The sequence below is a fragment of the Lasioglossum baleicum genome, chromosome 13, assembly GCF_051020765.1.
Source record: "Lasioglossum baleicum chromosome 13, iyLasBale1, whole genome shotgun sequence".
Classification (NCBI taxonomy): Eukaryota; Metazoa; Arthropoda; class Insecta; order Hymenoptera; family Halictidae; genus Lasioglossum; species Lasioglossum baleicum.
The window spans coordinates 10,730,638-10,754,278 of record NC_134941.1 but is presented as its reverse complement, the minus strand read 5'-3'; the positions used below and the strand labels follow the sequence as shown (position 1 = coordinate 10,754,278).

General features: G+C 41.2%; 2 protein-coding genes and 1 long non-coding RNA gene across 5 annotated transcripts in view; 1 reads left to right on the top strand and 2 right to left on the bottom strand.

Moving 5' to 3' along the window:
• Positions 1-9,982, bottom strand: part of LOC143215220 (uncharacterized) — a 31,241-nt gene extending 21,259 nt beyond the window's left edge. The window contains exons 1-2 of the long non-coding RNA XR_013010316.1: positions 9,842-9,982; positions 9,604-9,753 (exon numbers count right to left, since the gene is read on the bottom strand). This is a non-coding gene — a long non-coding RNA (uncharacterized LOC143215220). The remainder of the gene's footprint in view (positions 1-9,603; positions 9,754-9,841) is intronic.
• Positions 2,206-13,019, top strand: LOC143215209 (trehalose transporter 1-like protein). Of its 2 annotated transcripts, XM_076437150.1 has the most exons (6): positions 2,206-2,735; positions 7,164-7,246; positions 9,861-10,208; positions 10,297-10,454; positions 10,535-10,996; positions 11,454-13,019. In XM_076437150.1, the coding sequence occupies exons 2-6, from the start codon at positions 7,190-7,192 to the stop codon at positions 12,037-12,039; spliced, it is 1,611 nt and encodes a 536-aa protein (XP_076293265.1). In that variant the 5' UTR covers positions 2,206-2,735; positions 7,164-7,189; the 3' UTR covers positions 12,040-13,019. The 2 variants fall into 2 exon arrangements, with proteins under 2 accessions (XP_076293265.1, XP_076293264.1); XM_076437149.1 differs by lacking the exons at positions 2,206-2,735; positions 7,164-7,246 and adding an exon at positions 7,308-9,076.
• A 1,101-nt stretch (positions 13,020-14,120) lies between these two features.
• LOC143215159 (uncharacterized) lies at positions 14,121-21,668 on the bottom strand. 2 transcript variants are annotated; one of them, XM_076437029.1, is made up of 15 exons: positions 21,005-21,668; positions 20,286-20,671; positions 20,010-20,205; positions 19,404-19,590; positions 19,079-19,325; positions 18,883-18,997; positions 18,489-18,799; positions 18,181-18,388; positions 17,770-17,934; positions 17,334-17,692; positions 17,110-17,282; positions 16,653-16,931; positions 16,318-16,568; positions 16,112-16,241; positions 14,121-15,977 (listed from the first exon to the last, which is right to left on the bottom strand). In XM_076437029.1, the coding sequence occupies exons 1-15, from the start codon at positions 21,029-21,031 to the stop codon at positions 15,865-15,867; spliced, it is 3,147 nt and encodes a 1,048-aa protein (XP_076293144.1). In that variant the 5' UTR covers positions 21,032-21,668; the 3' UTR covers positions 14,121-15,864. The 2 variants fall into 2 exon arrangements, with proteins under 2 accessions (XP_076293144.1, XP_076293145.1); XM_076437030.1 differs by having other exon boundaries at positions 14,122-15,977; positions 17,110-17,264; positions 21,005-21,666.
• Positions 21,669-23,641: the final 1,973 nt, after the last annotated feature.

Genomic DNA, 23,641 nt, shown 5'->3' with positions numbered 1-23,641 from the left:
GAAGCTTCATTTTGTGTTGTCAACGCACGATCGTTTACTCGCTAATAGAATAACGAAAATAAATGACGCATTGATTTGTTCAAGGATTATTGAAATTCTTATTGTATTCAGAAAATGATTCGATGAAGATGTAGCGAACTGCGGTTCTTCGGTTTGTTCATTCAGGAAACCGCGGATCGACAGTGCGCGAATTTAAAGCCGTTCCTCGCGGAAACCGGCCGCCTGTCGCCATTCCATCGGGCCGACTCAACCCCGCAACCATAACTCACGTTACTCGTTGTAAACGTCACTTTTTTGTCGCGAACATTCTGACTGGCAATCGTGCCGGAGGTCGCGGCTTTTGTCACAGAATAATATAATGGCACCTTTTACCAGCGAGTCGCGCGTGAAACCGACTTATCGTCCAAGAACGCTGGATCAAAGGGATCCGTTGTTGCGATATCTCAATCACGAGATTCGTTATAGATCGCGAGAAAAATGGATCCCTTCATCTCGTTAATTTTTGTTTGAACGAGTTCGTGTCCGATAAAGTCCTTGGTCCTTCGATAAAGAGGATTCTGGGAAAATCGTTCTAATCTTTGGTGCTCGACTTCTTCCAGAAAACGTTAAATGGTAAATCACTGACGCCGAGGATTAATGCGGTAATACGTCTTCACCGAAAGATTATCGTTCGCGATTTAATTTAAGAAATGTACAAAAATTCGCAGTCTGATAATGTTGTTTCAATAATTTAGGTGAAGCCTTAGAAATTTTATGCCGGCATGCGCAAAGTCTAGCCAAATTGTAAGAGAGTGGAATCTTTTGTTCAGCAGAATTGTGCAACGATTCGAGAATACATAATTTGCAATTCACTTTTCAAGAATTCTGAAACAGCTGCAGGGCTCGAAAATCCCGAAGTCATGGTGTCCTCGAGATGTAAAGCGTTTCCGAGGAAATCTTCGAAAATCTCGCGTTTCCCGCAACAGTTGGCGCCGTTTCCGAAGGCGTTTCAACATCAATTATCCATATAATAAACGGTTTCGCAGAAAGATGCATGGAGGTGATCGGTCGCAGAACGCGAGACCATTGTCATGTCAATTGTGTGGTCTGCGATTAAAGAGTTTACTCGGAAAAACCGCGACTCGTTAAAGGTTAAGAAGCGACGGTTAAATCAGGAATCGATTTCGCATACACTGCTCCGGACGGTTCGCGGCCTTTTTTTATCGTAATGCGCGGTACATGTGCGCGTTATGTTAACGTGACCTTAAACAGAGAGAGAGGCCGTTGATAACGAGAACCGAGACGACCTAGGGACTTGACAAACCGAGGGCAATATCCGATTGCGGATTTTTATGCAAAATTAAAATTTTAAGCGTTGAAAGACGCCGCCATTTTGCCCATTAGTCCCCGTTAGATACTATCGGATACACAAAAATAGAAGTTCTATTTTTATTAACGCATCAATTCTCTTATGCGAAACTGAATTGTTCACTTTCATACTTTCTAAAAATTCTAGTTGTGTGTCCCTATTTCATAGGAAATTGATACAATGCGATAATAAAAGTGCGAAGTGGGAAGAGGAAGACAAGATGGCGTCCGCATCGTCACCATTTCCCCTCGAACTATTCGTTCGAATGTTTCCTGTAAATAGGAAATCCAATTTTTCATCTTTTTGGGACTCTAACAATATTTATCTCTCAGAAAATTAACGTAATATGATAATAAAATGTGAGTAGAAAGGAGGGAGACAAAATGGCGCCCGTATAGGAGCCATCTTTCCCTCGCGAACATTCGCAGAAAGAAAATTCAAATTTTACAATATCTATTCAACAACTACAGACGTACAGAAACAAAAATTGGACATCAGCAAACGTATCGTTCTGGTGTAAAATAGATTGTATGGATTTGCCATCTGATAGAAAAGTGACGTAACGTGCTAATAGAAATCGGAATGGCGAACAGTGGTGAGAATTTTCGTGCGAGCGTGGCTTCTTCGCTAAAAGCACAGATAGAAATGATAATGTATCGTTGCGGAGAAGGCAAACAGATCGAGATGGATCGGGGATCGAGGGAATTCCTCTTGGTGGCGAGCAGGGAGACTGGGAGACCTCGAGACGGCCCTGGAAGGGCGCTTCGCGACGCGGAGCGCCGTTTTCAGAAGAGAGGCGCCTTCCACGCCGCGTATAAATGCGAACGCGCCGGCGAAAATCATCTCAGTGCCGAGTGCGAAAAAACTCGCGACGGACCTGGCTCTGCTCGTGCTGCGATCGAGTCGGAACCACGTGCGCGATCTACAACCGAGATCCCGCGCGGTAAACAACGAGGATCTATCCTCGAGAACGATCTCCACGACTCGAACGAATTTAATCCGTTTTTCTATCGAAGACTTTATTTTCTACCCCGTATCCAAGTTTGCCATTTTTTCTGGGATCCAGTCAGGACACCCAGATCCACTCTGTGTTCGGACAGTGATCGTGACAGCGGATCTATCGATCATTTTCCGGAACGACTTTAATTCCACTTTTTAAAAATTGTATTTTCTATCCTCTATCGAAGTTTGAATAAAGACATTTGGACACACTCTGTGCCGGAACAGTGATCGTGACAGCGGATCTATCGATCATCCCGCGAGAACACCCCCACGCAAAGTGGTTTACGTCTCGTCTGATCCACGTGATCCTGAATGATCTCCGAGATATGGAGGACCGAGTAATCGCGGGAACTCGTGGAATTTAAGTGAAGACAATTGTTTGAAGGTAAGGGTGATTTTCTCTGGGTGCAACAATAATGAGTAGACCGCAGATTTTTATAGAAAATGTTCTTCACTGCTCGACACAATTTTACCATAAACGCACCAATTCCGCAGTCGGTTAATAACCCCAACAGTGTCTATTGAAATTGTGTTTCGTTGTTCTTCAATACTCCGCTTGATTCTCTCCGATCATTAAAATCCGCGTTTCGATGACAGGTGCAGCGCAGCATGCATTCTGGATTCGCGAGTCGGCAAAAATAGCCAAGCTTTTGTAAACATGCTGCACAGCGAAAACAAACTAATTTGGGATCCTCTCGTGTTCGAGTGAGAGGGACAGCCGCGTGACTCGAGATCGACACGCGTCGATCCCGGTTTACTGACGTCTTAGTTTGCGGCTTTTGATCGATTGATCCTTTGATCGCGAGCTCGTCGATCTATTGATCGAAGTCGCTGAGGTTTAATTCTCTTAGCGAAACTGGTAAACTTCGATTAATCATTTATAACAGAAGTGAATTTAGTATAGAAGATCTAGAACGAATTGTTGTTTGCAAATACAAAATTTTATATAACAATTCTCAACGTAACTAGATCTAATATTTGGGCCATTGCATAACAAGAGAGCTACACTGAACCATTCTTCACCCACACAGATAAATTTATTTAATAATGTTTAGCTGACATAGATTTCACTTTTCGATAATTATGTAACAAGGGAGCTAGATTGAATTATTCTCTGCACGGACAGATTTATTTTAATAATTTCTAGCGGAGGTAGGTGCGATCTTTTGATTAATATACAATGAGAAATCTAGACTGGACAGTTTGAACTGCTCTCTTGTGCGTACAAAATTAACGTGATAATTTTTAGGATAAGCAGGTTAAACAAGTTCACGATTGCACAACCAGCTGTTTAAGACAGACTGTTTGCACCTATCCCGTAGATCTAGCGTAATAAAACCATTGTACAGACTGAAAGTGCCGTTCACTGTGGTCCCGATTGCGTTTAATGCGCGCAAAAACTGTAAACCTTTCTCGAAATGAACGTAGTTTGAGGTATTTATCTTACGGAAGCGAAAATGACAGGACTCTCGGTCGTTTCATAATTGTGTTTGCTGCTCTGGAGACTAATGTTTTTACCGGGTTTGTGAGGAAAGAGTGTTTGGTCATAGCGGAAGCTGTTTTCTACTGTGTTGAGCTGATGATGGGTATGAGTGTGCTCGGTGCAATGAAAATTTGTCTGCTGATCGATGAAGCCAATTTGAAACCTCTCGGAAATCAAATTAAAATTAAATCAAAATATATAAAAAAAACTTTTAGGAATAAATTTAAATAAAATCATGAGACATTAGTGACTATAAAAATAAAAGCGTGGAACGCCCACGAAGATTACGTCAATATAGTCATACTAGTGTAGTAAAGTCATCACTAATGCCATGATTTTATTTAAATTCATATTAAATTTTGAACTAATTGCTTAAAATTTTGGGGAAAAATATGATTAATCATTTAACTGGATTCGGTATTTTATGGAGAACCAGGAAAAAAATATTTTCTCCTTTTTAGTGCATTTTAATATAAGAATATTTAATATAACACTTTTATTGTCATCGGAAGCAAGTGTGTATAGAAAATTTAAGCAAGATTGTACTATGGGAAAAGTTCAAAATTCAATTACAAGATTTGACGCATACAACAACGACACGGCAAGTAAATAATTAGCTCGGGTCACTCATTTCAATCGCTAAGTTACCAAAAAATAAGGAGCTATTGAATATTTTCAACTCGCAAGAATATTATTAGACGAATTTCTATCCAGTTCTTATTCTCTATACAATTTTTATTTTGCACCGAGATGACTTGCAGAAATGAATAGGCGAAATATGAATCATTGAAACAGCTAGGTTTTAAAAATATCGATAGATTATTTTCAACTTGCAAGAATCATTGGAGGAAGAAATAAATCTCGCGTTTCTCGCGACTCACGCAGACAATATCGATTTTGCATCTCGTCTAGCCGTAAATCATTCGCAGCCGAATGATCTCTCTCCGCGAAGATCCGTTGATCCCTGTCTGCTCGTCGACGACAATGGGAACGGGGCTAGTGAATGCGGTAGTTAATTATCGCGTCGCGGGATCGCGCGATGAGTTAATCGTTTCTGCGGTGAATGTTGTGCAGGCAGTTCCAATTATTGTTACCTTGTAGTTTTCGACAAGCCTAACCGGTCGCGCTGTGCACGCGAATATTGAATAATGGCCCCGTTTAAATCATCATCATACGCGCGTTAGGTTCGAAAGCGCGTACCGCCTAGTGAGTCACGAGACTCTCGTGATCCTCTAACGAGCCTAGAGATCGACGCTCTCCATCAGGTTCGCACGTGAGCTGCAATTTACCTATCAACGAATTTACCCAGCCCATTAGATTTCGACATTATCTCGTCCCGTGATTAATCTATCGGGTTGATTCACCGCTGTCACTGCGATTTTATCTGCCGTATCGGTCAATCCTCGATCGAGTACCTCTGGAGCAAAACAGGAAGTCAAATTTCCTTTTTTCAAACCTATTCGGAATTTAATCCCTGTAGAACTATGTATTTGGGATTCAATCTTCACAAACAGGATGCTTCTGATGATGCCATACCGATTGTGACCGAATCCGTTCAAATTTTGAAGCACCCATTTTTTTATGGATTTTTGAACGTACTTGTCAACCTCTGCTCATTGAATCTAGGATAGTATGGTTATTAATTTGAACTGAGAGATAGGAAATTGAAATTCTGTATTTTACGAATAAAAATGCAAGAGTGGTCCGTTCGAATGCTATTTTGTGAAAAGGTGAAAGAGTCTCATTCAAGCCTCGTGTCCGTTTCGAACAAAGAAGGTTTATTTATACTTTGCGGTCGAGCCGAAAGCAAAATGAATCGAAAGGAGGAACAAAGCACAGTGCAACTTTGTGGGGATCAAGAAACTTGGAGGCACGAACCTGAAATAAGCCTCGATTAAAGATAGTAGAACTTGGAGTTGACGTATTCTAAAGCTAGATCTCATCAAGATTAAATCTGGCCTTATCTAGACTCCTAAATCAGGCTAAGACTAAACGAAGATTATGCCTCCGCTTTCTCTAGACCACACCTAAACTGTATCAAGATTAGATCTAGACTAAACATAGACTAGACTAATCGTTTACACGGGACCAAGATCAAAACGTACAGTTAACATCAACTAGTCTAACCAGGATCTACACTGACCTACGATTAAAACCAGCAACTAGACCAAAGCAAAACCAAGATTGAGTTGAACCTGCAATTAAAAAATCAAGACTAAGTCTAAATTGACTGAATCAAGATTAAACGTAGACTGCGAACACGTTCGGAGTTATCTAAACTTAATTACTGAGAAAGATAGTGACTTTTTAAAAAAGCGGTAACAGGAATCCTCTTGAGTAGATTACGCTGAATTTTATAAATGTCAAAGAACCTTGACAGACATTTGCAGACTTATAGTTTGTCAAGTAACATTTTTCTATACTAGATTAAACTCAAATGTGAAATCTAGATCAAGTTTAATCAGAACCTGGTTTGAACGTCGTAGAACCGCCAAAATGAATCCGCATTTGGTAAATATTGACTCCATGATCTTGACCTTGCGTATATTGTCAAGGTCAACGTTGAACCACTGAACCAAACGTAGAAATAAATGTCCACGTAGCTCTCGTGTCTTGTAATTAACACAATTTTTATTTTGCATTTTTTTGGTTAACCTCTCCGTAACATTAGCATTGCGAAATCGGACATGTTTCGTGTGCAACGACCTAATCATACGTTTCGAAGATTTCTTGGGGATTTTTCCGGTGCAATTCCAGATGCAAGTCCGGCTGCACAGCGCTTGCATAAACTCCACGTTGCGAGCAGTGTCGTGCAGCACTATAATTACAAAAATCGCCAGTGTTCGGACAGACGAGTCGGGATAATGCCGATTCGTCGCGCAGATTCGCGATTGTCTTCGAAATAGCGTGGCGAACAGGTGTTATTTGCGCGAGGACTCGTCGCGCAGAATTCGCGGATGACTCAAAACAACGAGCAAAAACGAAGAATATTATAGAAGATAGATGATCTTGTGTTCGTCGAGTCGTTCGGGAAACAGATGAACGATACCGTGATTGGTTTAATCACGAACCGTTCGCCAAAGAAACAAGAACTTTGTTACCAGAACAAACAATCCATTGTTTCCTCTAATTTCGCGATTTCATTAGTACGTCTTTGCGTAACGAAAAATTGACACAACAAGCACGATGGAATAGACAGCTCCAAGATGTTCTCGAATATGATAATTAATCTATATTATCCGAGAAACAAGAATCGGATAAGACACATTGTGTCTCTGTGTATTTCGTTTCTAATTATCTCTGACGAACAATTCTTTCACGATGTTGCAGATACCGGTTAGAGCACTTTGGATAAGATGATCACCCGAGCGAAACTATGGTGGAAACTGCTACATTCCGGCGAACAGAAAGGCGTAAGTGACATAATTAATTCTTATCTACAGAGTACGTATGATCTGATAAAATGCATAATTAGCTCAAACCAGACTACTTAATTACGGCGTTTCACTTGTGTCATCGGTAATTTACATTGATCGACGAACGTAACTTGTTCTTCGACGGTGCTTATCGATCGCTATCGATCTACAGATAATTGCGAACTTAACTAGACCGCCAAAAGGTCTCACTGTCCAGTGTACTATTGACAGTGTTGCTGTTAATACTTCGACTGTCGACAGAATTGTTCCACTTACTGCAAACCAATTTTTATTAGAATCTACTACCTGTTTACGAAAATCATTATTATGATAACCGTAGCTTTAGTGTTGTCCAAATTTTATTAGAATCTACGAGATATTTTACAAAAATTGCTGTGACGATAAACTTTGTCTTTTTAATTAGAATCTACGAGATTTGGTTCCAAAAATTGTTGTTATGACAAACTCTGTCTTTTCCGTTAAGTTATTAGAATCTGTTAGTTGCCAGAAGGTTGCAAAGATCATTATTACGATAAACTTAGCCTTCTCTGTTCTTGCATTATGAAATGAGTTTGTGGGCCTCTGTGCCAGTCAAGTGTTAACAGCATCCAATTGTTGATCGAGGAAAAATGGATCGACGAAATAGTGAACCACGATCGTCGACAGCAAGTCGACGAGTGTCTCCAGCAAGGATCGAGGAAAACGCCACCGGTTGCATCCGTTGGAAAAGTGTACGCGTAACAATAATGCACTTGAACGATTGCGATCTGTCCGGTAATTATTGCGAATCGGCCGCTATCTGCGGAAAACATCATCAGGCTGCTTTAAACGAAGCCATACGGACGATCAACTGACAAACAAACCTGTCCAACAGATCGATCCAACGATCTACAGACGATCTATACACCGACAAATCTATAGACGATTTTCGAGTTGTCTTTGGTTGCTTTTTCCCAGTTGGATCGCCGTGTTACGACGATCGTGAGACACTAGCTTCGAGCAAAAACCTTCATGATCGTCCTCCGCGGAAAATGTAACGTGTCACCGCGAGCTAAATAGAGTTAGCGAGATGATCGCCCATGGTCATTCCTTTCATCGTTTTTTCAATAAGGAACTGCTTCAAAATTAGCTGAACCGAAAATTCCGCCAGATATTAATTTATTAAGCTCGTTAACAATCGATTTATTCATCTTTTTACTCGAAAATCAAAACGACCGAAAAATACGATTCATTCCCAGCGACCTCAGTCTGGATTCAAAATGGCGGCTATCAGAATAATCGTAGTATAATATTCTTTACTGCATTATTATATGGGATTACGCTTCGACTCTGATTTCGAAATGTGCCATGATCGATATTCATGAAGACGATAAATCGTGAATTAAGTTCAACTCAGACCCAAATTCGGCTACGGGTCAATGCATTTCCTTACGAAGCGGAAAATGCCACCATCTGCATTAGCATGCTCTATCTAGATGCAAACAACGCTCCATCCGCGGTTATGCAATTAAGAATAAAGAGGCAGTTAATGCTAATTCACACGGCTGATAAGATAAGCCAGTCAACTAGTAAACTGAGACGAGTTCATCGAGTATTCATTCAGTTGGAGGCTCTCCAGTCGATTTTACCGCGTTAATTGCTGACGACTGTGTCACAGATTGTAAACTTTGTGATTTGAGAATTGAAGAAATTATTCGAAAGCAGTTATAACTTTTGTCAATCGCACTGACAGGCTTTCGGTGAACGACGCGATAGAAAATGCACGGAGGAAAGATTCTCCGTAGACTGCGACGGATCATCGGACCTTTAATCAGAGGATCGAGCAAGGTTCGTAATCGAGTTGGAACGGAAAAGAACCTAATCGAAATTCCCCGCCGACCACATCGAAATATTCCTCGCGCGCCTTGCTATTGCAATCGTCCAAAGATGGCCGGTCTAGGAAGCGAAACTCATCGTTCACCTGTGAGATTGACTTCCAAACAGGGAGCAAAGCTCGGGACCACTGTCATTCAAATAATTGCAGTCTGCGAGCGCCGGTGATGTACCCAACTACGTCATCGTCGATGACGATCGGACGAGCGCCGATTCTCTTCGTGCGCGAACTCCGATAACCGAGTGGTTTGCGTCATCGCGAAAACGTTACGTTCGTGATTGTTTCGCTGAGGAATCGAGCGGGGACACGCTGCTCGACTTGCAGAACAGAGAACACACGAAATTCCTCGGGTCTTCCGCAACGGGAAGCCCGGCGAAGCGATTCGTGCGCGGCTTACGTGAACGAAACGATGTTACGAACCGGTGCTATCATCGTTTCGGAGCACGTTCAAGGAACTCTACATAGATTTCTTGCCACGTACCTCTGAGGCGCCCGCGCCTAATTGGTTCAACGTGGGTCCACGATTTTTCGGGATAAGTTATTGTCCGTGTTTGATGAGGTTCCTCGGGTGAGGACCGTTACAGTCTTCCGGGTGGGGTTGGGATTTTTATGATCTTGATACACGTGGACACTGTAAAAGATCGATTGGTTTAACAAAAAAAGCATATGATTTTTTTCTATGTTTACTTAAGAAAGAGCACTAACTTCAAATTACTTACCTTATTATTTTCGTTGCAGGTATTCGCAGGACTGGCAGCCCATTCAGGGCAAATATCGGTAGGGCTGGGCCAAGGGTTCAGTGCGATTCTGCTCCCTCAGCTTCGACAGTCCAACTTCGCGGACACCTCCGAACGGTCCTGGATAGCATCCTTAGGGGTTGTGTCTAACCCGTTGGGATCCTTGATGGCAGGATTGTGCGCAGAATGGTTCGGAAGGAGATCAGCGATCGCTTTAGCTAGCTTGCCCCATGCTGCAGGATGGCTGCTGATAGCACTATCAACGAACGTGCCTATGCTATACGTCGGCAGGTTCGTCAGTGGAATTGGCATGGGCATGGCGAACGGTCTCTACCTTTATGTCAGCGAGGTACATAATTTTATACATATATACTCTTTACCCAAACATTCCCGTAACGGGTAACCCCGATATTTAATTAACAAATCGGTTCGTTCAGACGGCAGCGCCGAACCAAAGGGCCTGGCTGGGAAGCTGCGGCCCAGTGCTGGTTTCTCTGGGCGTCCTGATGATCTATACCCTGGGAGCGTTCACCACGTGGGAGAAAGCTGCTGCGATTAGCATCGGGCCAGCGATCCTCTCATTGGCACTGACTCGGTAATTACTATCCCAACAATGTCTCTAAAAAGCCAGCATTAAACATTTCATCTGTACCTTGTTCATTCTTCCTGTATTAGCATGATCCCGGAAACGCCAGGATGGCTGGTGGCCAGGGGACGAAACGATGAAGCAAAAGAGTCCCTGCTGTGGCTTCGAGGACCTAGCTCTAATACCGACAAAGAGTACGAAGAGCTCTGCGAGACGAATCTGAAGCGAGAGAAGAAGAAGGAGAGCAGCTTGGTCAAAGCTCTCCACATGCCCAGCGTTTGGAAGCCGTTCCTGATCCTGCTGGTGTTCTTCGCGCTCCAGCAAATGTCCGGGATCTATATAATCCTGTTCTACGCTGTAAATGTTCTGGAAGACATCGGCCTGAACATCGACGTGAACGAGTACACAGCTAGCGTTGGGATCGGCGTGATCAGATTGTTCGCCTCGATCGCCGGCGCTGGTCTGGCCAACAGCTTCGGTAGGAAAGTGCTGGCCTCCATTAGCGGCTTAGGAATGGCGGTCTCTGCCGTAGGCGTCGCTCTGACCTTCAGGTACGCATTATTATTTAATTGGGAGTTTAATTAAACGCGCAAGCTCGAAATAGCAGTCGCTGATCGACCTACCTTAAGCGAGCACAGTTCCATGAGGACTTCGGAAAATCGATTTCTTCCATCGTCTATTCTAAAAGCTCGCTGAGATTCCCTAATCTCTGCGAAGATGCTTCCGTCTCTCGGCTGATCCATATCTCCCAAGTCCACTCGACGCAACCGTGAAAGATTCCCATAGATCGGTCAATGTCGCCCGTCTAGATAAACCGGAAGACATCGTAGACAGTAATGACTAATTCATAGACATGAACAAAAAAGAAAATCATAATCCTGAGAAAATAGAGCCCTGATTCACAGCTGCTCCACGGACATCCCCTATCCTGATAGATATGTAGATCAGTAGAACGTTTCCTCTCCTTGACACCCATCTAGCATCTTACTAACACGATTTCCTTTGCAGGTTCAAGCTTCCGTCGATCGTTTCCTTGGTGTGCATCGGAGGCCACGTCGGATCCTCGATGTTAGGATTCCTCACGCTGCCTTGGGTGATGACCTCGGAACTGTATCCTCTCAGGTTCAGAGGACCTCTCGGAGGTATTACAACCAGCTTGGCCCAGCTGCTCACGTTCGGCACCATCAAACTGTACCCGGACCTGCGATCCCTAGCTGGCATCGAGGTCGTCATGTGGACCTTCGCTGTCGCCAGCATCCTCGGGACTCTGTTCGCTGTGCTGATCCTACCGGAAACTAGAGGCCGAAGCCTGGATCAGATTGAAAGTCAGTTCTCCAGCAAACCCGAGTGGAACAACGCTGATCAGACGTTGCACACCGTGTCTACCCATTCGAGGAACATCACCTTGGAGAAGTTCGCGTCCCTGTCCGAGGAGAAACATCCTAACATCGTCAGCAACGTGTACGCTTATGACAATCTGTGCTTGGACTTGTCTCCAAACGACACCGAGAAGAGCAAAAATGATTTGGCCACAGACTCGAACACGAAGAGCGACGTGGTGCACACGTTCTCGTTGCAGCATGTTTATATCTGAGAAGAAGAAGACGAAATTAAAGATTGAGTCGAAACCAAAGCTAAAAAGTCGTAAGTATTTCTTAGGCTGGGCCACGAGGATCAGGGACTCTTCAGGAATGATGAGTCTTAGGAAAGAGAGGATTGTGGAAGATTTGCGAACAGTATTCTCGTGGTCCTCGTACGTTTGTGATATTCAGATACTGATGACGTTGGGTATTCAGTTAACGATCTCGATCATCGGTTAAACGAACATTCCTATGCCTCTTCTATGTATAATGTGTTCTTCATAAGCCATCAGACGAATATTGTGATGGATCTCCGTGATCCCCAAGATACTTTGAGAGCGATCGGGTGCAACTATGTTGGATGACGAAGAGTGCGACTGTGATCACATTGGTGAGCACAAAAGAACGTTGAATATAGTTTTATACAAAGGCTTGAACAGACTCGAAGCAATTTACAGAAACTGCTGAAACGTACGGTTATTTGTGTACATACAGACGCGTTTATATTTATAAGGACCACTATGTATTAACATGTTTGTTGTTGCTGCTATGCGCGTTGTCGTATCTGTGTATATAATAGCGACACAGCAAATTCTACATGATGTTATTTGATATTGTACAATATTAAATGTATTTTTGCTAAATCGGGATTGAATTTCATTGTTACAAACAATTGTTGGGAAACATGAACTACCCCAATTAATATTCAAAATCGATCTCGCTATTCTTGAAATATTTATGGTAAAAAAAGAGATCGTTGCACAATAATTATTATTAAATGAAAAACGGAATTAGAGACATTTCGGAAGGAGAGGAAGAAGAGGATCTGACTGTGACAATGAAAAACGGAATTAATAATTTATACATAGTACATATGTATACTGTGTACTAACCACCTATTCGTACTGTATAGTGTGCGCTGACTCACCTCCTCCACGCTCCTACACTCCTAGCGCAATGGAATAAATCCGCGAACAACGTTGTGGCTCAAACTTCTCCTTTCGTCATGCTTTTCTGCTTGTCTTGCTTTGTTCTAAACCCAGTCGTACCAATGCACGTCACAAGTTATGGTTCACCGCTTGATACATCATGCTACTCTGTCATTCGATCGTCTTTTCTCGTGAACTTCCGTCGTTTTAAACCGGCCCCCGATGTTTACTGTCTTCAGCTACGTACATTCCTGATCAGAAAACACGAATTTCGACCCTTTTCACCACGGGTTGGAAGAAAGAATTTTCGTTCGAACGTTTCTCCTTTATCGTAGCTGTCGCTTCTAACCCTTTCGTTGCCGCTGACGGAGGAGGAACAATGATGGTATTAAGTGCAACTTTTTTCGCGCTTGCGCGGCCAAACAGTAATGTATCTATATTAGGATGACGAGCCCTGAAGCAGTTATATTGCCGGGAATGTACCGAAACAATCTGTTCCGGACAAAAAGACTCCAGGACGTGTCCTACGAGTTACAAAATATACCCAAATACACATGTTATGCATTCATTTTTCAGAATCAAATAATACCAATTTTTTTAAATTCTGCGGGGTGCTGAAGGTACCCCATTTCATCGAGAATCTTACTTTACTAAGGGTGAAATCGCCGCGCATGCGCGAGAAAAGTTGCACCTACTACCATCACTGAGGAGAAATGTTTGAACGGACGACTCCTCCTCTGCAACATGGTCGCCTAGTCTGAAATCATGAGTTTCGACCCTTTCGATCGTCCTCTCGAGGACACAAAAGACACTTACTTCAAGTCAAATCGAAATTGATTAATCTTTGATAATTTGCGAACATATTTTACACTCTGATTACAAAGTCATGATTCAAAAATGTTTTACAAAAATTGCAAGATCCTAAAAATTGAAACTACTTGATTTTGATTATAATTAGAAGAAACAGAAAAAAATTCATTTTTATATTATTTTCAACATACGAACCTATTTAAAAAAAATCAATTTTTACGAAGGCCTCTTTATATTTTTAATACTTGTAATAAAGTACAGTAAAGAATTCGAGATGAGTCGTATACTTCAAATAATTGCAAAATAAGGAGTTTAGGGTGAATCGCGTTAAAAATTCGGGGTGAAAGTCGTGAAATAAGAAAACGCTTGTGTAAAAATAAATCGTAACGTCGTTTATTGATTACAAATGGTCATGTAGTACAGATGCACGATACTGGCAATAGCTGTTAAATTATAGCGCGATTTCGATGTGGTTCAATATTAAATTCCCCCGGAACTCGCGTTATGTACGAATGTTTATATATATTTACACATACGTATACGTATATATGTACACATATATATGTATATACATATATATACATATATAGACATATATATATGTATATTTTCTTATATATACATATACAATAGACATACATATATGTATATTCTCTTATATATTCACGGTTGATGGTATTGAAAAATATTTATCAATATGTACAGTCGATACTGCTTTCTTATCTTTCAGAGAAAAATAATGTATCTGAGTTCCCGCGCGTTTCGCATAGACTACGTACAAAAGCGAAGATTGCTTCGTGTTACAGGCAGCTCCTGTATAACACGCCATTCTACAACACGGTTAGAGAATTAGGGAAACCCCCGCTATAACACGGCATTCCCACTAAAAGAAGCACGAAATGCCTACAGATCCTCCCGAGTGAATGTAAATCGAAATAAAAATAGTAGCTTCCCTGAGCACAGAATAGTGTCATTTTACAGCATGGAAATCTTGTTTGTTACAAAAGTTAGATATATATACAGGTGGGTCCACCTGAATGTAAATGTTTACAAGAAACAAAAATATCGATGACCTTGAAAACTCGGGAAAAAATCAAATTTGCAAAGCATTCAACTTGTGATGTCATTTACATTGCATTAAAAACGTTTGTTACGTCGTCAAAAATAAAGGAGATATTTAGGTGGCTACATTTAGGTGGACCACCCTGTATACATATATAAGTTTGGACAACCGCTGGTCTTTTCGATAAACGCATCTCGCGTAATTGTGGTAGCAAAAATGCTTAGTTCCGTTTTGTTTTTGAAATCGAATACTGAACGTTTGTACTTAGTTTCCCGTGATTGTTTTAGGAACATGGCTACCGTGTTGTACGGGGGTTGCCTGTATTTAAATATATCTATCGTTTCGCTCCTTTTGCTTAAGCGATTATTGCAATATCAGTATGTACAATAAAAATACATGAAGTTAGATGGAGGAGAGATAAGCGAAACGAATAAGGACAATCGTACTATTATATCAGCGCGTCGTCATTTCCCGATAACATTTACTTAATTTGTATAAAAAAGAGACATACGGTCCCAAAAACACGTACAAAATGTTCGGACGCGATGGACGTCGGTCGCAATTACAAAATTGATCTTTATAGGCCAGTTCGACGTTCCTTACGAAAGCGATAAATTGTGAATACAATACTGCCTAGAATTGCTTATTTTGATTTTTCTAAACCTAGATCCGATTTCCTTCATATTAGTATCGTTATTCTCTTAGAAATCGTTATTTCTCGCTGGTCACAACCGAGGATTAATGGTACCGCTACCTACGGAGATACTAATATGAATTAGAAGAACGGTAGCTTTAGAAACTACAAACAAGCAATATTCCTTCTATCTCATCCTCATCTTCGCTATACGTTCGCTTAACGGTACCGCGTGTAGAGTATTCATTGCACATGTGTCCGCAGTGTCACGTGCCAAGTAATAAAACCAAGCTCTCGAGAGCTGGATTTTGTAAAGAGTGATGCACCACCTTTTCGCGTTAATGTTCGCTGAAGTAGTGTACTGAGTTCGAGACCCTCGGTGGCTCAAGGGTTACGACTATTGTTAGTAAAACTCCGAATCTGAACTGTGCTGCGAATCGCCGCTCCTTCCGTTTAAATATACTTCTGAGGTTTGTTGAATAGATGGCGAGTGTTGTGCGGTTTCCCAATGTTGACCTGTAATGTTCATCGATTTGTTTACAAATCACGCAAATACAATTTATTATGAAAATGTAATGAAGAAACGGATGTGCCAAAAACAAAAAGTAATATTTTGTAGAGCAGTGTTATTAAATGCAAGCTGAACATACTATGCGCGGCAAGTATGGTTGCCAGACAACGTGCCACAGCACGATTTGGAGCGCATGCGAGTGCAGGAGTGAGGCCCTCGGCGTCCACAGCAACGACGCTTGCTCCTAATTGCAATAAACGTCTTGTCACCTGCAGAATAAAAATTTCTTCCGTTATCGGATATCCTATAAAAATGATTTCAGAGCATCGAAATTCGTTCAATTACTTTTACAAGCCCGTTCCTCGCTGCCAAATGCAACGGAGTGCTGTGCTGCTCGTTGAGCATATTAATAACCGATATCTGTTGCTGTTGAGGCTGCGTTGCATTCTCGCTGTTCGCATTGGCATTGTTCGACTCTATCCACTTCAATAAAAGCGAAGCAGCCGCTGACTGACGCCGTTGACAAGCTAAATGCAGCGCCGTGTTTTTATTGCAATCGTTTGCACTCAAATTGGCTTCCCGCTCGAGCAACAACTCTGCGTTTATCATGCAAAGAACAAAGTTGATAAAAAATATTGCACAGGTTCACCCCTTAATTTTGTCAATCAAACGACACCTACCAATGACTTCGCATTTACCAGCAATAGCAGCGCAATGTAGCGGCGTCCGTCCCAAGTAATCTGGAGACTCAATGCCAGCTAATTTCGGGCCAACACAGTTCAAAATTAATCTCGCGCACTCCAGTGCTCCGGAAGTAGCTGCTACGTGTAAAGGCAGACGATCTCCAGGAGTGTCTCGCAGTGCGGCAATTGTTTTCCCTCCAAATTTGTTGATTAATAACTCTAAACAATCTACTGATCCCAGAAACGCGGCACAATGTGCAGGGGAGAACGAATTGCCTATAACATGTTCATATAAAATGATTAGAATTATTTTCTAAAAGTGTGTCACAAAAAAAGAGCAATTTAAGGGGGCCGTTTCATCGCTGAAAAATTCGTTTACAATAAAAAGAAAAACGTTTCTTCACCCGTTTACATGGGACGGCCTCCTTAAATTTATTTGAAGAGAGACATTTACCCTCCAAAGTGTCGACTACGTTTTCCTGTAGAAGATATTTTACGCAATCGTACTGTCCATTGTAACAAGCCCAATGCAGAACAGTGCAGTCTTGGTCGTCCCTTAAGGTGGCTGCTGCAGGATCTGCTCGTACCATTTCTGCCAGTGCTATCACTCTGCGAAAATGTGAAATTCTATGTAATCAGAGGATCAAGAAGATGTACCAGGAATTCCCGTGAACCCACCTTCCGCAAGCGGCGGCTAAATGCAACGGTGTTTTACCGTTTGTGTCTTGTATCGCCACTTTTGCGCCATGCGACAACAATAACTTGCCTAGTCGGTAGCTACGTTCGTTGATAACTGCTCGAAACAACGGCGTGTGTTTGTTTACGTCCGCCAAATTACAGTCGGCTTTGTATTTCAAAAGGGAAATAATGCACTCTGTGTTCATGTTTGTCACAGCCAACGTTAGAGCAGTACGCTGCTTCGCATCGTAGCAATTGACAATACTCGGGTCATCCACGTTTTTAAGAAGAAGCAACAGACAAGGAGTGTAGCCTGCCGCGGCCGCGCAATGTATCGGAGTGCATCTGCCAACGGAATCCTACAAATAATAACAAATAGTAACAGGTATACAAACAATCGACAAATGAAGAAAGACTTTACTGAACTCGTTCATACTTGAATAGATACTAGAGCTCCGTTATTTAACAACAGTTTCACGCACTGCTGATGGCCCTTGCTCGCGGCCAAATGCAAAGGTGTTTTACCAGAGTCCTCTTTGATATTTGTATCCGAAAATAGTGGTAATAATAAACTCAGTATTTTACTGTGCCCATAATAAGCCTGCAAATTCATATACGCATCATCAATATTTCTACTCCAATTGGTTGAGTAAATGAGAGTAAATGAAAAATTGCAACACTTGACCTACAGAACAGCTACCTACCCTCCGCATCTGTGGCATCACTAATGTGCAAACGAAAAAGTTGTTCAAAATATCGATTTCTACTGCATATCTACAAATTATCGACATCGGAGGGTAGGTAGTTGTTCTGCAGGTTCACCAAATATCGATTGTATTAATCATACGGCTAGGTGTAATGGTGTTAATTCTGGTGGCGGTGGGTCTGGTTCTTCCGTATAATTGAACCCCTCTGCGGTAATTAGCGAGCAAGCCTCCAAAAGTGCTACTAAGGCTGGCTGATTTCCACCAGCTACGGCGTAATGGAACGCAGTGAAGCCACGTTTGTCCCGTAAACGTGGATCTGCTCTGTGCTTCAGTAAATACTGCACGCATCTGAAAACATCGAAGCATCGTAGAAGTAAGTTCCTTAACTTAAAAATGAAGTTTCTTTTCTTTAACATCGAAAGTTCGATTCGAGCATGAAAACACTCACTTAGCACCAGCATCGGTCGCAGTCGATGCTGCAGCTAAATGCAAAGGCGTCGCACCGTCTATGTCCCGAGCATTCGAATCGCTTCCGAAACCGACCAAAGTGAAGACACAAAAATAATGTCCCTGACTAGCTGCGTAATGAAGCGCCAACCTATTGTCGTCGTCGGTTAATCGGAAATTTGCTCCGTTGGATAATAATAAATCTAGACAATCGACGAATCCTTTATATGCTGCTAAATGCAACGGTGTCCTACCGCCGACGTCTTTGGTATCTATACAGTTGCTGTCGGCTTGCAACAATTTCCTACATACCTGTAATTTATCACGTAACAGTAAGATAAATCGTACAAGTCGATCAATTTTTATTTTATTATTTAACTACATCAATATTTTACCTCGATGTGACCTGTTAGACAACTGAGGTGCAACGGTGTATGTAGTTCAGCGTTTTGCAGGGCAGGAGAGGCTCCGTACTCTAACAATGTTGTCGTTAAACATTCGTGGCCGAACCTATAACGAAATAAATAATCGATGTACAAATAAAAAAAAAGCGAATTATGACTGTAATTCGTACTTGCTACTAGTAATTACCAAGCCGCTATGTGAAGGGCAGTATTCCTAACTTTATCCTCCGCGTCTGCTATCGCTCCGGCATCGAGTAAACTTTTCGATCGAGTAAATCTTCCATAGATCGCGGTCATGTGCAAAGGTGTGTAACCATCTTTCGATCGGACGTTGATTTTCGCACCAGCTTGTAAAAGTACTTCTAAACATTCAACGCTATTGGGGCTGGCGGCAGCGACGTGTAAAGGAGTTTGTCGATGAAAGTTAACAGCCTCTGTTTTTGGACAAACGGCGATAATAGATTTAATAGGACAACACCGAATTCTACGAGATTACTGGTAGATCGTCTCACCAATATTTATTCCACTGGCAATCAAGTCTTTCACCGCATCTACGTGGCCGTTTACACACGCAACGTGCAATGTATTCCCACGCCCGTTCTTAGCTTTGACATCGGCTCCAGCTTTGATTAATACTTTCATACACGACACACTACCAGAAGCTGCAGCCGCATGTAACGGGGTATACAAATGGGAATCCTTAACATACAAATGTACATATGAGAAAATAGCTCTTAATATTGGCAAGTATGAAATATTCTTTTGCTTTAGCTCTTTCGCATTAACACATTATCTATCGGCTGAGGATTTTTTAATAGATCCTTCAACAGCAATAGAAGCTTCAATCGCAAATAGACCGCGGGTTTTATGCTTTGTGACAAAAACGGGCGAGTGAAACTTGAAATAGCGAAGAGATTAAGGGAATTTAGAAACATCGTTGTACTACTTAATAGAAAGAAGATTTCTAAGCTTCCAGTCGGTACAGCACAGTTATTGAAAAGTCTATTACTTGGCTTCCAGTAGATAAAGTGTTAAGTATATCATCTCGTGACTTATTTTACAGTCAATGAACGGGACGGGTGACTGTTCATGCTTCTAATCAGATTGTGTTCTCTTACTTTATCCTTGACATCGGCTCCATTGTCTATAAGTGTCTTCACGATACTATCGTGTCCCATAAATGCTGCGAAGTGCAAAGCACTGCGATTATTTCTTCTGTCATATGCGTTTACTGAACAGCCGATTCGAATCAGATACTCCGTCATTTCAAGATGTCCGTTGTAGGCTGCATAATGCAAGCTTGTTCTACCAGCCCTGAAGAAACGAAAGAATTATTTTAGTATACTAGGAACTAATCATTGTGTAAAATTAGTAAAAAGTATACAGCTACAAACCCGTCCACTATATTAACATCTTTTAAGTATGGAACCAACAGCTCTGCGCATTTTACAGCGTTATTCGCTGCTGCTACGTGTAAAGGAGTTTGCCAAGTGCGGTCACACACATTGACATTGGCTTTATGGCGTAACAAAACATGTACTACCTCGTGATTCCCTGAGCAACAGGCCCTATGCAACGGAGTCAACCATTTCTTATCCTTAGCATTTACAGCAGCTCCATGCAATAGTAGCAACTCTACTATCTTAGAATCTCCCATGTATGCGGCTGCATGCAAGAGAGTCCGTTGTTTTTTGTCTTCCCAGCATGCATCTTCTTTACTAGATAATAATGATAAAACTTCTTCTACAGCTCCAAAAAATATAGCTCGCAGTAGGGGAGGCTGTAAAGAACATTATATTAATGAAAAAAAATTCGATTGATCTGTAATAGTATAAAATATTTATTGAAACCCCATAAAAACGAGCACCACTCGATTATTCGCATGTGTAAAGCTAAAAATAAATGGTGGTAAGTGAAATTCTCGAAAATTTCTTCGATACGATGATTAATACGTAATGAATAAATACGATCGTTACTGTTATGTTAAATAAAAGTAAAAAAGTCTCGCAGGATTGACACATGAGTCTAACCTCCGGCTTTTTTACAGCTTGATCAACATGCTTGCGGATTGTTCCGTGAAACGCGTTCGCTGAAAGCAATGAAAACCACTCACCCCATTGTGTAATTCTTGCACGTTCATGATTAACCTGTTTCTCGATTTATACAAATACGGAAGTATTTATAAAAAACACTGTTACAGGACTGTAAAAAACTGTCATAGTAGTGTGTGAGTCATACTCGAACACGTACGGTCGGGCATGTTACTTTCATTTTGCCTGTCGACAATTCCGCTCGTAAATGTATACAACGTCGACCGTTGTCTTAGATAAACAACGGCTTCATTTGTGTGAAAATAACTACGAAAATATGCATAATTATCCTATCCTTCTGTATAACCAGTAACAGCTACCTTTCTTTTCGCGTACTCCATCTTTGTTTCTGTCAAGTTTTCAGGAGCTTGTAAACAGATGAATATAACCGCTGTCGCGCGAAAAGGGATTTCCTTAGATATTTCCAACGTTCACGATCCTCGAAAATTATCAATCAATTTTCCAATCAACAGTCAATAAAATTGATATCTTATTCGGAGAGACCTCGAAGTAGACTTGTAATAGAATATTCGTTCCGCCATAATTTTCCGATCTTTTAGATTCTATTTAGATTAAATTTCAAATTCAAATTGATCGAAATGAAATGCAAACAAGCGCGACGCTTACGAATCAAATTTCTCGTTTCGAATTTAACTTGGGGATGATTGTATGGCAGTCAACGTGTTAACGTTGCACAGGAATCGCGTGAAGTGATAAGTTATCTTTCATCTGTTTCCTGTTTTGTTGTAAATAAATAGAGCTGTTCCGTCGATTCGACATTGTACTTCGAGATGGATAGCGGTATATTTGACTCGATACAATGTTTGAAGTTGAAGCCGAGATTAAAAATCAAGGATGATTCGAAGGACGGCTTCCTAAACGCGTCGCCGAGAAATTTGAATTTCACTTTCAGTCCTAGAAACCTGAAAGCTCGGGAGAAAACACTAAAAATCACGAATTATTTCCCTAAACCATGCCCAATTCGACCTTTACCAATGGAAACCCCTTACTTCCGGTTCGGAAGTGCTTCTCAAGTGAAAGAAAATTCTTTGTTCTTAGGACGGGTATCGCGCAATGTATTAATAAATGCTAATTTATTGCAGATGAGGTGGTTAACCCCTGAATCCGTTTGCGATATCAACGTTCAATTTATTCCCGACGAACCGAGAAATTACAACGACGTGTTAAAGATTCGCTATTTTGACAATCGTATTTTGGAAGTTAAAATCACCGGGAACGTTAGAACCCATTTTTCTTTCCCTACCCATATCAATTTTGGAAATGTTCCGCTCGGTAAAGCGTAAGTTTGTCGTTAAATTATTTACGAAGTTCGTAAATGATGAGAATAATTGTTTATTGTATAGAGCTTGTTACGAAATTCCGATATGCCCTCACGCAAAGGAACAATTTGCATTCGCGATTTTACCATCGAAGAAAGATCCTTGCGTCGACATCTACCCGCAATGGGGTAAACTGCCATAATCAGTGTCGGTAAATCGAATACACAATGAAAACAAAATTTCATTTGATTTTCTAGGACGTGTCAGACCGAATCAAGCTCCTGTAATGGTAATGGTTATTTATAGACCTATACGGTACATAAGCATGAACTTTCAAATCCGTATATTTATTACGGATTTATGCAAAACTCCGTACATTATAAATTTCTCGGCTTATACACGACCAGGACTTTTGCGGTAAGAATGATCACGCGGTGTTGAATTATCTTCTTCAATTAAACGATACGCTATGATACGATCAATTAAAGGGAAGTATTGGAGAAAGTCGAACCAGAAACGAAGAGCAAAAAGCAACCATCAAAAGTCGGCGCGAAATCTCGGGAAAAAACAAAAGCCACTTTGCAAGAAATAAATCCATCGAAATCGAACGCGATAAAGCCTATTGGGGAATACAAGAGCATCGAGAAGGCATTATTGAAAGAATGTGGCTACTTGCCTTTGTATTCACTGCACACCGTCAATTGTATGTTAATCGCGAAACCTCGATCTTTGTGCACCGAGCATGAGCTAAAAGGTTGCAGAATTTGTATAGAATTTTCTTCGCGAATAGAAATGAGATCAAACAGTTTTTTTAATTGCGCAGGACCATTGAATCAATGTTTGTTGGACGTCTTAGAGCGAAAAGCTCGACAATTAAGAGAATTTATAACAAAAGCAAACAATTATCGCTGGGAGAACAGCAGGGCGAAAATTGGTCACAAACCGAAAGTGAATAATGAAACACGAGAACTTAATGAAGAACGAATAACGGAGATAAAAATTCAAAGGGAGAAAGAATGGAGCGATTACAAAAACTTATTGGAAAATTATATCCCTGAGGAAGACATTTTTGAACGACAAAAAGCTCGAAAGATAAAGCAAAGAATTTTGAGACTTGCTCATAAGGTTCTTATATTTCCAAATGGTAAAATATCGTGTACGATTCCTCGGAGATTTTTTAATCGTGTTATCAATTTATTTTTAGTTTCCGAAAACTGTGTCGTCGGCGCCTGAAGCAGAGCAATCGTTTCTACACTATTATATCATTACACCCTTTGTTCAGGCAGCCAGAAAGATTATTTTGCAAAATCGCTTGTTAAGGGTACTTGAGAAATTGAAGAATCTAACACCGGACTTAATTAACAAATTCGAAAATTTTAC

What these genes read in the sequence shown, in the direction of transcription:
- LOC143215209 (XM_076437149.1), top strand. Translation starts at nt 9,008, where the DNA reads ATGCACGGAGGAAAGATTCTCCGTAGACTGCGACGGATCATCGGACCT. An exon ending in TAATCAGAGGATCGAGCAAG is followed by an intron (nt 9,077 to 9,860) that starts GTTCGTAATCGA and finishes TTTTCGTTGCAG; the next exon opens with GTATTCGCAGGACTGGCAGC. An exon ending in GGCGTCGCTCTGACCTTCAG is followed by an intron (nt 10,997 to 11,453) that starts GTACGCATTATT and finishes TTTCCTTTGCAG; the next exon opens with GTTCAAGCTTCCGTCGATCG.
- LOC143215159 (XM_076437029.1), bottom strand. Translation starts at nt 21,031, where the DNA reads ATGAACGTGCAAGAATTACACAATGGG. An exon ending in GCGACCGATGCTGGTGCTAA is followed by an intron (nt 18,389 to 18,488) that starts GTGAGTGTTTTC and finishes CGATGTTTTCAG; the next exon opens with ATGCGTGCAGTATTTACTGA. An exon ending in AACCATACTTGCCGCGCATA is followed by an intron (nt 15,978 to 16,111) that starts GTATGTTCAGCT and finishes TGAACATTACAG; the next exon opens with GTCAACATTGGGAAACCGCA.